Source organism: Filicampus tigris, chromosome 16 (genome assembly GCF_054856515.1).
Source record: "Filicampus tigris isolate MCC_2025a chromosome 16, RoL_Ftig_1.0, whole genome shotgun sequence".
Lineage (NCBI taxonomy): Eukaryota > Metazoa > Chordata > Actinopteri > Syngnathiformes > Syngnathidae > Filicampus > Filicampus tigris.
Window position 1 is genome coordinate 16,702,282 of NC_141232.1, and position 13,403 is coordinate 16,715,684.

General features: G+C 39.9%; 1 protein-coding gene across 2 annotated transcripts; it reads left to right on the plus strand.

Moving 5' to 3' along the window:
- Nucleotides 1–1,236: 1,236 nt before the first annotated feature.
- hoxb8a (homeobox B8a) lies at nt 1,237–5,993 on the plus strand. Of its 2 annotated transcripts, none has more exons than XM_086055667.1 (2): nt 1,237–1,669; nt 5,014–5,993. In XM_086055667.1, the coding sequence occupies exons 1-2, from the start codon at nt 1,237–1,239 to the stop codon at nt 5,421–5,423; spliced, it is 843 nt and encodes a 280-aa protein (XP_085911793.1). In that variant the 3' UTR covers nt 5,424–5,993. The 2 variants fall into 2 exon arrangements, with proteins under 2 accessions (XP_085911793.1, XP_085911794.1); XM_086055668.1 differs by having other exon boundaries at nt 5,017–5,993.
- The last annotated feature ends 7,410 nt before the right edge of the window (nt 5,994–13,403 follow it).

The window sequence follows — 13,403 nt, forward strand, 5'->3', positions numbered from 1 at the left end:
GGACGACATCTGCATGACGAAACGCCAATTAAAACCCGAGGTATTCTTGCTGGGTTAAGGGCATTTACGGCCTCTGCTCTTGCATGCGGGCGCACATCACCCCCCTTTGTGCTTCTGTGCTGTGAGCACGTAAACAAGCAAACACTATACCGCGTCAGCTTTATGGGACTTTATAGTTGCTTAAACTGTTTACAGCCGTTTCTAGATCTTATTACCCAGCCAGCCCCCCGCCTTCTCGCATGTATATGAAGATCATATTTATAAAATGATCACAACGCACCGTCCAGACCCCGCAGCTTGTTTATTTCTAAAGCCAAAGCCACGCTTGCGTTGACACATGGGAGAGGAAAGAAGTGCTTGGCAATTAATGGGGACGTGGTGCTCTTCATGATGCAATGCATAGAATACAACCTCTTATCTCTCTTCAGTTATAATTTTCAGACTGTGTATGCGATGTGTGTGCAATTGGTTAAAACTTTTATTAAAACACACACACACATACACCCCAAGCACACACACACACACACACACACACACACACACACGCACACATGCGCCCCCCCCCCCCACACACACACATTTCTCCGCCTCATTTTGTCTTCTTCGATCCCTCCATCCTCCCGCTCTCTTTGCATTAGACGCTCGCCAGCCGACGCTAGCGGAAAGTGCGCGCGCTCGTGCATGTTTGTTCGTGCACGGAGAAGCCAATGGGACGAAGAGCTGATAATAGATGCAAATTATCCTGAAACACACATACTTCAGAGGAAACGGGGAGAGGGGGGATGGAGAGAGAGTGAGCGCGTGTGCGAGAGCGGAGAGAGAATATGAAACAAGTCATTTGCAGAAGAGTAAATCACAGAAAAGCCGTTTGAGAGCAAGACAGGGCTCCAGCTTTCCACGCTCACGCCGGAATTGTGATGCGCGCCAGTCTTCCCTTATCCACTTCCCCTTCTCTGGCTTCTTCGTCGCTGGATATTTCATGGAATCGGCGTGAAAGTGGTTGTTTTTGTGGAGGCGGCATTGTCTGCTCCCGCTCCGGCTGCTTGTCGTCACCGAGATCAGCTCGTCAGTTGTGGCCGTGAGGGGGGAAACACCACAACAGACTCTCGCTCTCTCCCTCCCTTCCCTCCTTCTCTCTCCGTCTGGTGCGCTTGCTTCAGCCTCAAAACACAACAGAGCGCCGCCGCTCAGTTTTACTCTGACTCGACAGACGGGGGGGAAAACAATCGGCGAAAGATGAGTTCATATTTCGTCAACTCACTCTTCTCCAAATATAAAAGCGGCGACTCGTTACGTCCAAATTATTACGAGTGTGGCTTCGCGCAGGACCTCGCCGGTAGCCGGCCCACTGTCGTGTACGGTCCGGGCTCCGGTGCCACCTTCCAGCATGCTCCTCAGATCCAGGACTTCTATCACCATAGCGCCTCAACACTGCCCAGCAATCCGTACCAGCAGAGTCCTTGTGCGGTAACCTGCCACGGCGAGTCGGGCAACTTCTATGGATATGACGCCCTGCAAAGGCAGACGCTGTTCGGGGCGCAGGACGCAGATTTGGTCCAATACAGCGACTGTAAACTGGGAGGCGCACCAGGGCTCGGCAGCGAAGACCCGGAGGGGACAGACCAGAGCCCTTCGCCGACGCAGCTCTTTCCCTGGATGAGGCCGCAAGGTGAGAATTTTCTTTCTCTCTCTTTGCCGAACACCTTGAGCAAATCTACGCCCTGCTACTCCGGAGGAGAGGGCAGAATATTTGAGAGCTCGCTTGTGAAGCAGTGGACAAAAGTTGGAAAGTCACTGTTTAGTGAAGGCAATTGGGGCTTCCTGTGTTCAAAGCGGAAGACAATGACATGTTTATGGTTTTATTACCAGCACCAAAACTTGTGAATGACTTCAGGGTTTAAATTGCACCAATCGTACTGTGGTGGATGGGCGAACACAGAGAAGGGAAGCGGACTATGGAAAGAATGGCTGTGTGTGTGTGTGTGTGTGTGTGTGTGTGTGTGTGTGTGTGTTACTTGTGTGTGTGTATGTGTGGGCGCAGACCAGAGAAGGATGAAGTGAACCTCATCAGAAAGACCGTGTGCTCCAGATGGGAAATAGTTGTTGGAGGTACAACAGTATTAGCTGCTCTCAAAGACTTGCTTCAGACATGCAGCTCTGACCCGGGTTAAACTTTTACTGCATTTTCCCTTTTACGACTTATTTGTGGTCTTCTGAATTATTCAGCTACACGGGGACCATTGCTGCCTGCATGGGAGAGATGGGGGTGGAGGACGACAGGGAGAGAAAAAAGAAATGAGCTTCCTTTTTATGTTAGTTTTACCACACACGGTGTGTGCATGTGTATTGTGTGTATGTGTGTGAGAGAGAGAGTAACAGAGGGAGAATTGGAGCTGTAACTGAAACTGAAGCATTCTTTATTTCAAATCGTAACAGTGGCACAGTGCTGTTATTGCGCAGAGAGTCTTTCTGCACACACTTTGTTTGGATTTTTTCTTGGCTTACGTGAATATTGCGAGTGACCGTCATCATTTTGCAGCATAGTCTTTACTGACCAAAATATCAATAAAAGCTAAACACAGCTCTCTCCCTGTTGCCCTCGGCAGTGATTCATCACGCTGTTAAAAAAAGCCGGTATACGAGTTCACTTATGTTTCGGTGGCCGTTTCACAAGCCTGTGTAAACTGCAGTGCCTTCTAGCAACGTGTTAGTCCTTTGTGTACATTGTCAGGGAGCTCGGTTGCGTGGTTTGTGCTAACTAATTGTCCAACACCTTTTAATATGGAGCGACAGCAAAGACGGGATTCATCCGAGGAACCCAACTTGTAATATTAGCACGGTGATTGATGGTTTTGTATATATTCTGTGGTGAGAATCAAAACAGGAAAAGGCGCGCCATGCTTGTTGGGCTATGCAATGCAGCTCTATCGCATCCTAAAACCATGGCGGACAATTTCACCTTTACGCACACACAAAAGTAATGCAATAACAGACAGGACTGTTTTCTGCGGTTTGCTGAGTCATTTTGTGTTAAATATGAACACAAGTATGTGTTGTTGTTCGTTCTAGTGAATCCCTTTTCAAACTCTTGAGAATGTTCATTTATTTGCAACCACAAGCTTTTACTCATAATACCATTTTGTTAAAACTGAGAAGGGGGATGAATTCGGTTGTTTTTCTTTCACGTGTGACGAGTGTGGTCCCTATTTGTAAAGTGTCTTTAAATAATTTTGGTTGTTGGATTGAGGGGCATTATGCAGCAATATGTGTTTAAAACGAGTTGTAATCATTTTACGGAAACAACCGAACAATGTAAAGTAATCGTCACATAAACCCAATTGTACAGACCATTCTATTCGGTGAGAAGAATTTCTTTTGATTTTAACTCAAACGTGGTGTGCACCCAAAATGATTTACCGGTTCTAATGTGTGATCTTTATGACCAGTGGCATATTTTGTCCGTGTGGCGCATCCATCCCCTTTTATGGTAGGCTATCAAAGCGTAGGACAAACAGTTTTATGGAAATATAATCACTCACATAAATGCCCCGTGTGTGTAATCTGTCGGGAGTCGGACGCCAAGCATTCACTGTTAAATGTGTTATTATTCTTTTTTTTTTTTAAATCTACCTTTGATGTTTGAGACGATGAGTTGAGACGTTGTTGTATGAGAAATCAAGTTGAAATTTTAAATTAAAATAAAATGTATATTCAATTTTTGTTTCACTGTACCCCGTTGAACGAATGCACAGTTTAAAATTAAAATGAAATTATCACCGGGCGTGGTTAATTATAACAGCGAGTATTTGGAGTGAACGCGTATCTGTCCGGATGTGAATTGTGGCCTACAGAAGCTGAATTGGTAATTGAAAATCACTTAGAATAGCTTAGGTTTATTAATCATTTATCCACTTAATATTGAAGTTGTGGTGAATTTAAATGTTTTTCTGCCAGCGCAAGAAATCTTTAAAAAACTTTCCGCCGGCTCAGAACGAACAAAGCAAATTCCCACGCTTCACCTGATGTTTTTCATTAATTGGAACGTTTATTAGTTATAATGATAAATAATCATTTATTAGTATTAGTTTATTAGCGCAGAAAGGCACAATACATTTAAAGTTACAATTTTTTTTCATATTACATGATTGCTACTGTGGTCTTTCCCGATGTGCAATGAAACTGTAATATTGAAGGTATTCCTTTTGAAGCAACAAAAACAAATGAAAACAATTACATAAAAGTACATGTCATTTAAAATAATATAAACACGTGGGAAATATCTTCCTTCTGCGGACTGCTTTCATCTAACTCGGGGTGTCAAACTCAAGGATCGTGGGCCAGATCTGGCCCGGGCATCATTTTATGTGACCCGCAAAGGCAAATCATGTGTCGACTTCATGTTTTTTTTTTCAAATTGTCTTCACTTTTAATAACACTGAGAATTGAGATATTGCACGATTGTTTTGTTACCAATCCACTTTAAGATAAATTGACAAATGATTGCACACACATTTACTGGTTTGTGATTTCAAAGCCAGTTATCTATCAATTTGTTGTGTATATTGCTGGCATCCGGCCAAGACCTCATAAGTTGCATTTTGGTAAATTTTATATTTTTTCAAAAATCTATACTAGCGGTCAGTCCACACACGTGGGTGTTACTTTTACACATTATTGACCAATCTAAAGTGTTAACAATGGTTTGCTTCCTTCCATGATGCAATGCTGATTTTTGGGGTCTCCTGAAAAGGGACTATTTCGTAGATACAAGGTTTTGGCCAGACACCAGCAATATGTGATAATATAAGGCGATCATACATTTATATGGGTTCACAGTCATAATGGCCCTCCGACGGCAACGACGATGTAGCCTGCATCAAAAATGAGTTTGACGGCCCTTCTAACTAATACAAGTACAGACTTAGCTGTTGTTTTGGGGTTACCATTTGCATGGAACATTCATCTCTAATAATATGTCCCCATTTTCCGCCTTGTTCTCACCACCTCCCCCAGTAGCTGCCGGAAGGAGGCGAGGCCGACAGACCTACAGCCGTTACCAGACTCTGGAGCTGGAGAAAGAGTTCCTCTTCAACCCCTACCTGACCCGAAAGCGCCGCATCGAGGTGTCGCACGCGCTGGCGTTGACGGAGCGGCAGGTGAAGATCTGGTTCCAGAACCGCAGGATGAAGTGGAAAAAGGAGAACAACAAGGACAAGTTCCCCAGCAGCAAGAGTGAACAGGAGGCAGTGGAGAGAGAGAGGAGGGAGAAGGAGCTCCGGGATGGCGGGGCAGGAGGTGCGGGAGGTGGAGGAGGTGGTGAAGGCGGAGGTGGTGGAGGTGGCACGGTGCCGGTAGCGGGAACAGCTGGATCACAGGCCGCTTTGAGCGAGGATTGCTGTGAGAAAACTCATAAGCAAATGTAGGATGAAATAGATGAATTTGGGAAGCTGTTGGGCAAGATGTGGGGAGTTGGGGCGGGGTTCTGCTCTTTGGTCTGAATTGGGGATTTGGCTGTCCTGCTATATCCACGTTTCAATCGACGGGACCGAACTTTAGTTTTCAAAACGGCGACTGGCTATCTGATAGGACTGGAAGGGCCACAGTGCCCAGTTCTGCTGACTGTAAGAAATGAAAAAAAAATAAAAAAAAAATAAGTGGAAAAGTAATTAATGAGGGCGGGATTAATCAATCCAACATAGTCTACTTTAGTGAAGAAAAAAAAAGAATGATACAACAATGATAGCTTCATTTCTTTGTTGAACACTTGTCGTGGAAACATTTCTATATTGTTCGAAGTTTGTCATTAACAATTTTATCTTTGGCAGCTGTATAGTTTTTAAGTTAAGATGATGATGGTGCACTTTTTACTGTACTTCTCACTCCTATGTTGTTGTTGTTATGGCAATTGTTATTAATGATGAAGTTGATGGCGTAGCAATTAATGAAATGTCCAACAACATGAAACTGCCTATTTATGCCGTTTTAGTAGGTCGGGTCTCTTTTTTAAAACACTCTAATCGCCGTTTATCGTTTTAGTTCGTTTATGATTGATGGTGTTTGTTTATGCTGTCTTCCTTTTCTCTTTTGGGATTAAAAGCATGCGCACAGTGCGGTTAATAAAGAGAAAATACTTATAAATAAAAATGATTTTAAAATGTACAAAATGTACAAAGTGCTGGGTTCTATATTTGCTTTAAAGTTTGCTTGTTATCTTTTATTAACCTGCTGACCTATTTTTTGGTCTACTTTGGAGGCATTAGCATGTGAACTCCAGGCAGTTAAAAGCAGACAAATAGTTCCTTGTCCTTTTTTTTTTTTATAAACTCTCATTTTGAAATTGTATTTTCTGTCATAACACAGACTGTTAAACGGCAGTTCAAGCCTCTTTAAAGAAAATATCACGCGCAAGCACACACATACGCACACCCACACACACACACACACACACTGTACAACCCTCTACCTATTCAAACACACTTTTATTTATGGCACACTCCTCCATTTATATCGTTTCAAGCCTGTAGCCTAGTCACAGATTTACACTGCCCTCAATCATCATCATAACAAACACTTGCAGCAGGGTTGTTTCCGTATGGAAGGCTCAAACAAAAAAAACGAGTATAGGTTTGATCATAAACCCCCCACTCCATGGTTTAACACATGGAGTAATAAAAGCAGAAAGAGGTAGTAATTTCCAATTTTGCAGTGCTGTACTAATTTTTATAAACCTAGTACAGTATATTAATTAGCATGGAACATTTGTAGAAAATATGTGGCCGTTATCTGTGGTCGTTATCATAAACCATGTTACACAAAAAAACATGCTCACTTGGAAGCACTTGGAAGAAAATCTTAATTTTTAGATACCATCCCAACCATATAAATAAATAAACGGGGCTTTGTGTTCTGTTCCTATGGCACCAACATAACCATATTTTGTGCTCTGGAATACACTGTCATCTCCTTCTCTCTAACACATGAGGTAGTTTTATTCCCTGGAGAAGGTGCAAAGTTCAAGGGTTCAAACATAATGTTGTAGAACCCTTGGCAATGCAAAGTGCTTACACCTGAGTCCAGTTTTGTACAAGGTGAATTTGCCATGCGAAAAGGTAAGAATTAAGGCATTTAAACCTCTAAGAGTAGTATCTGTCCATTATTAATATTTCCATAGAAGACATGGAAATATTAATAATGGAAATAATATGTTTCATGGCCATACTATAACAACTTTTAAATCTTAAAATGGGAAAGGCAATTTTCTGAAACAGCCACTTACATTTATTGAATAACAACAAATGTGAAGATGGTGACTGCACACAACTCACACACTTCATTTAATCATAGTTAACTGTCATTCAAGTGTAAAAAGAAGTTAACCAACGACAAATTTAAAAACAACAAAGTACTATGACTTAACTTCTGCTATGTAGGTCATTTCATAATTTGAAGACATTTGGCACCAACAGTTTTAAAGAAACAGATCATTTGTGTCATAACTTTGTGGTATGTTTTAAACAACAAAAGAAAGAATATAAACCATTGTATGATTTGATTTGTCGAACTGAACCAACAACTTTTTACTTTTTTTTTTCATTTGTCATATCATATATTTTGCCATGTTTTTCATAGATACTCAGGCACCTGAAATCCATATGTTTAAACAATATTGCTAAATAAATTATTTACTTTTACATAACCAAAATTACATGTAATCTGAAGAGGCCTGCTAATTTAATATAAAAATATACTCTAATGACAACAACGGGGCTGCAAATCAAATCTAATTTGAGAGTTTTTGCTCAAGGGTACATGCATGTCTGAGCTGCTATGTTAACTGGTCAAGAAAAATCTTAGCTATAGAATATCAAGCTTTGTGTGCCATTTAATCATTGCCTTCTTAGTTAGACCGAAGTGAAATAAACCATCTACCATAGCCTAACAGATTGCCAGTCACCCAAAGATCTATTCAATCATATAGGTTAGGCTCAGGCTAGGCTAATTTACAGACCACGCTAACCGTGAGGCTACATCTATTACCAAGGTTAAGGCATTTCATTTAGTGATATTTTCTTAATTAATTAGTCATCATTAATCCTCAGATTAACTATATCTGAACTCCCACCAAGTCTATTTTTTAATCACTTTACCTGTTCAGTTTCAGTCACGTAATTTTCTTTTTGAAATGACACTTTAGCAGAGGTGGACCAAGTGGCCAAAAGCTGTATTTTAGTATGAGTGCCACTAATTTAAAGTCTCAATTGACTCAATTGAAAGTAATAAAGATAATCGGAATAATTACTCTAGTAAGAGTACATTTTCAGTAAAATAAAAAAAAAAGAATCAAGTACTGAGTAAGTGGCAGGTAACTCCTGTATTATGTCTTGTTTTAAATAGCACATGAATATCAAATGGAAAAAAAGTATTTAAAACAGGAATGTGTCATTTCAAAAATTGCCTAACAATATCACTCGAAAGCAATATTTATTGAAAAAAAAAGGAAATAACACAAATTAAGGCAAATTCAGAGAAATGCGTTTTTAAGTCAACTTCCTTTGTTCAAAAACAATAAACAACATAATAGGCTACATAAATATATACAATTTGATGAACTTCAAAAGATGGATCCCCTCAAATTCAGTTTCATTACTCAAATGTTTCATTAATCAATTTGAGTTCTGCTAATTTACATTTTCAGTGCCGGGCAAACATTGATGATTGAGTTTGTAATTGCTCCTTTAGATGCACGCAATGCTAACAGGGCTGAATGGGTCAGATGAACTGAAATTTGTATTCACGTGCTGTGGTTGACCACAGAGAATTACAATTTCCAAACAGACCGAGACAGTCTGTTTTATGTTTCTCAATTTCCAAGCGGAGTTCGTCTAGGCTCAAATGCAGACAATTTTAGACAGGTATACAACAGTGCATGACATCGCTGTTCTTTTTTGTAGTCCATCCATCCATCCATTCTTCACAAATGCTTATCCTCACTTGGATGTTGGGTGAACTGGTAAATATCTTAAGGTAAATATAGATTTCTCTCATGTTTCAACCGCCCCACCTCAATAGTGCCGAGGGTGCTATTTAAATATTTCTAACATGATATTGATTGTAATTTGGTCAATGTATTGATTTCTACAATGAATGAGACGGATTGTCCAGCACTGGTATCATATTTATGAATGAAATCTAATGACATCCGGCGGCAAGGTGGTCGACTGGTTAGCACGTCCGCCTCACAGTTCAGAGGTCGTGGGTTCGATCATGGCTCCGTGTGCCCTGTGTGGAGTTTGCAAGTTCTCCCCGTGTCTGCGTGGGTTTCTCCGGGTACTCCGGTTTCCTCCCACATTCCAAAAACATGCATGGTAAGTTGACTGGACTCTCTAAATTGCCCCTAGGTGTGATTGTGAGTGCGGATGTTTGTCTCTGTGTGTCCTGCGATTGGCTGGCAAACAATTCAGGGTGTCCCCCGCCTACTGCCCGAAGACAGCTGGGATAGGCTGCGGCACGCCCCGGGACCCTTGTGAGGATAAGCGGTATCGATAATGGATGGATGGATGAATATGACCACATTTGTTACCGTATTTCAAAGGTGTGTATGAAACTTGTCACTCTTCACGCTAATCAGTAGACAAGATGTAACTTTCTGTTTCAAAAATGTTGGTGAACCCTGAGAATGGAAGACAACGACAACAAGCAAACAACTTCATGCTGTAAAGAAGAGTAAAGATGGGCACTAATTTTTAACACCATTATGCATTTTTAAAACAACCCCACACTTTCTGATGAAAAAATTTGTCAAGTGTTTGCTTACTGCTGTGGCAGTGTGGGCTGTAATAAAATAATGAACAACACAGCACACCACACATCATAGTGCCACAGGGCACTAATGGAAAACACAAAGTAGAAATAAGAATAGTTGGGGAAGAAATACAAGATGTTGGGCTGTATATTGCTTGTTTTTCTGGATGGCTTCTTGTGTATTTTGTCAATGAAAAATAAGATACAATACAGTGAACCTTGGCTGTTTGAGGGATAGTGACCAGACCAAGCCCTGCAGCAATTACTGATAATATGGGTGGAATTGAGGCTCACCCAAAAAGGTTTGGAATCGTCTATAGATGCCACAAGATTGTGGCAACACACCTATTTTCATCAGACAGAGCTATGGTCTGACTAAATGAAACTCTTCACCCCACTTCACCATACCTGATCCCAAGCTGCCACAAGATATGAATATATATGAAAATAGTGACTAAGTGATTATTTTATGAATAGCAGACAAATACTGAACTGCTAATATGCTAGGTTTGACTCCGAAAACTTTTATTCCACGTACTGGCAATGGTTTAAGTGACATTTTATCATTCAATCAATGATTATATCGTTGATTCTTCATAAGACATCTGTACTCGAGGTTTAGTCTGCCTTTTGACTGAAGTCAACTGAGATAGGCCCAGCTCCTAGTGAATAGAAAATATATGGATGGATTTGACCATTCCTAATGTAGTCCAGATGAGATGTTGACTACAATAAAATAAAACATAAGCACTTCCTTTGAAGATGAAAAACACTTCCTACTCGCACCTAGCAGTGTTTTTTTATAGGTATTGCTAAAATTAATACATTTTGTGTCTGTTAGTAGACAGAAAAAACAAAACATATTTGTAGTTGCTTCATCTCAAAGTTCTAATTGACTCCACTATCTTGAAAAACATTTGAAGGGATGACTCGCAACTTACTTATGGACCAGGGGTGCTCAAATACAAATCTTAAAGGGCCACAAAGATTTTTTTCAATGAGTCAGTGCCCCATTTTTGGGGGCAGTCAGGGCACATGTGGTGAAACTGTAATACATTTTTTAAAAATTAATTTTCATTCAAAAAAGTAAAAAAGGATCATTAACAACACAAAAAGGATAAATAACCACAATAATCAAATAGCACACGCACAAAGGGTATCTATAAAGAATTGTGTTTATTTCACAATAATAACATTAGTCATAGCACTCGTTGTATTATGTTCTTATTCTGAAATCCCAAATGCACCACTTCTGGTGGCAAATTGGCGCTCACTAAGTGATTGATGCACAGAACTTTCACCAAGTAACGTCACAAGAAACATTCAAAGAACGCATTCTGGTGCAAAAGGTAATAGCTAATGCTAACAAGGTCCTTACAGTTGCTGTAAATACATATGAAAATAATGAATGTTTAGCATGTCTAAAAGACTGCAATGACTAATACATGTATTATCTTTATGGGAGCTCAGGTGCGCTTTGTGGGAACTTTGCCCAGTTTGGCCGGAACATGACTTGAACCCTAAAAAGGCAAAAGTAAAGTGGATCCAGGCATAAGACAGGAGGATAAATCCAAAAGTCTTTAATATATAATTATTATGTCTACATGTTTCAACCAACTGGTCATCTGGAAAGAGATGAAACGTACCATACAAACGCAGCTCTTAAATAGCAGGTGGACAAGCGTCAGGTGGAAAATCAATCAATTAGCCAATAAATATATGTAAGGTAGGTCACATGGCAGACAAAAAGTTGTAGATCATTGCATCATACTGGGATTACAAAAAAACATGGTTCATAAAAAGAAAAGGCACGGTCCATAAAAAGAAAGAAAGAAAGAAAGAAAGAAAGAAAGAAAGAAAGAAAGAAAGAAAGAAAGAAAGAAAGAAAGAAAGAAAGAAAGAAAGAAAGAAGGAAAGAAAGAAAGAAAGAAAAGGTATGGATTCAATTTTATTGTTGAAACCTGGAGCCTTAATTTATGTGCATCAAGCGTGTCGATCCAAAATATTTCCCTCTGGCTGAATTTCAAGATGCGATCTCCTGTCCTGATTAAGAGTTGGACGTGTTTCCCACCTATGACAAGTAAAAGAGAGTTATTATTGATACAAAATAACTTCAAATGTCGACTATTGCTACAGGGAAATCTTGATCCTTCTGAGCTCATATTTATGCACAGCCAGACACAGACACACAAGCCACGCTTAGTCAACATAAAAGATAATAGCACAAGTACAAGTGAGACGATAGACAACATACTGTATGCATGACTTACAATGAAGATATTCATTCGGTTGGAAAACCTTCTGAGTTTTGAAGTCAATGAAATAATTTGTATTTAAGACATTATCACAGTGTGGAGAATTCATACATTTGACAATTCCAGTACTTTTTTTTTCCAAGAAGGATAAAGAAAGATGTGAACATGTTTAAGTGTGACCAACATCGGTGACGCCTTCTTTGTAGAATCTGTGGAACTCATCAATAAGGACCTGTACGGACATAAAGACAATTGCACTGTTTTTGTCCCCAGTTTGCAGTTCCCGACTGTCGAACAAGATTCTCGATAATTGGGTAGATTTGTCCCGATAATCATCAGGGCCAAAACTCTTAAATATTAAACGTATTCAGTATTTACGACCAAAAATCTTCACGTGTGTGTTGAAAGCCGATTTCTCTCTCGGAAAAGAAAACAAATGATGCCCTACCCAATGTGATTTTTTTATATGAAAGTGTGTTCTCCAGATGACAGGAAGCATTTTCTAAAGAAATACTTTTTTTTGCTTCTTCGTTTTGGAGAGATCACGTTATCGCAGAGGATTTCTGCCTCTGAGGACTTGTTTCGAGATTAATGGTGGGACAGAATCTTGCTATGTGTGGTGCTTTGTGCTGGGATTATCAGTGCAGACCACACACAATATGACCAAAACTGTTAAATGAGTGATTTTGTATCTTTATGTGTAGGTTCTGTCACAGATTGAAAAAAAATGTTTTAAGATTAGAAACATGTTGATGTGCGTACCATGCCTAACACCAATTTCACCCATCCTTTTCGACAGTTGCTTCTTTAGATTCGGCTCCCAAAAAATAGCCAGATTAAGTGGCTCCTTTTTTGTTGCTTCAATTAATTTATTACCAAATTTTGTGTAAAATTAATTTCTAATTTAAAAAAAAAAAAATAGGACATGCAAATGTCTAATGATGCTACGATAGGCATTCTGCTAGAAGGTGTGCCTTAAATTCTGCCTAAAGATGCTTGTCCGATTCTGCAGATGAACTAGTCATATTTTTGCAGGAGGCTCTTCTACATAGAGAGGCATAGCTGAGCGAAAAACAGGATCCCATAGGAACATAAAGGCATTGTTTACAGATGCCATCGGTGAATATGCAAAAATTATGACAGGCAATCCAGTTAGTTAGTAATACAAATTGTAAAATAAATTCAGTTGGATGTGTGAAATCAAGACCTTCGCCATGGTCAGTCTGCCTCTAGACGTCCATAGTAAAAGATGTGCGATTGAAGATTGGTGAGACTGCACAGACTATTAAGTACATCAGTCATGTATTCAATGAAGGATGTGAGTTTCTTGAATTAATGCTTAATTTA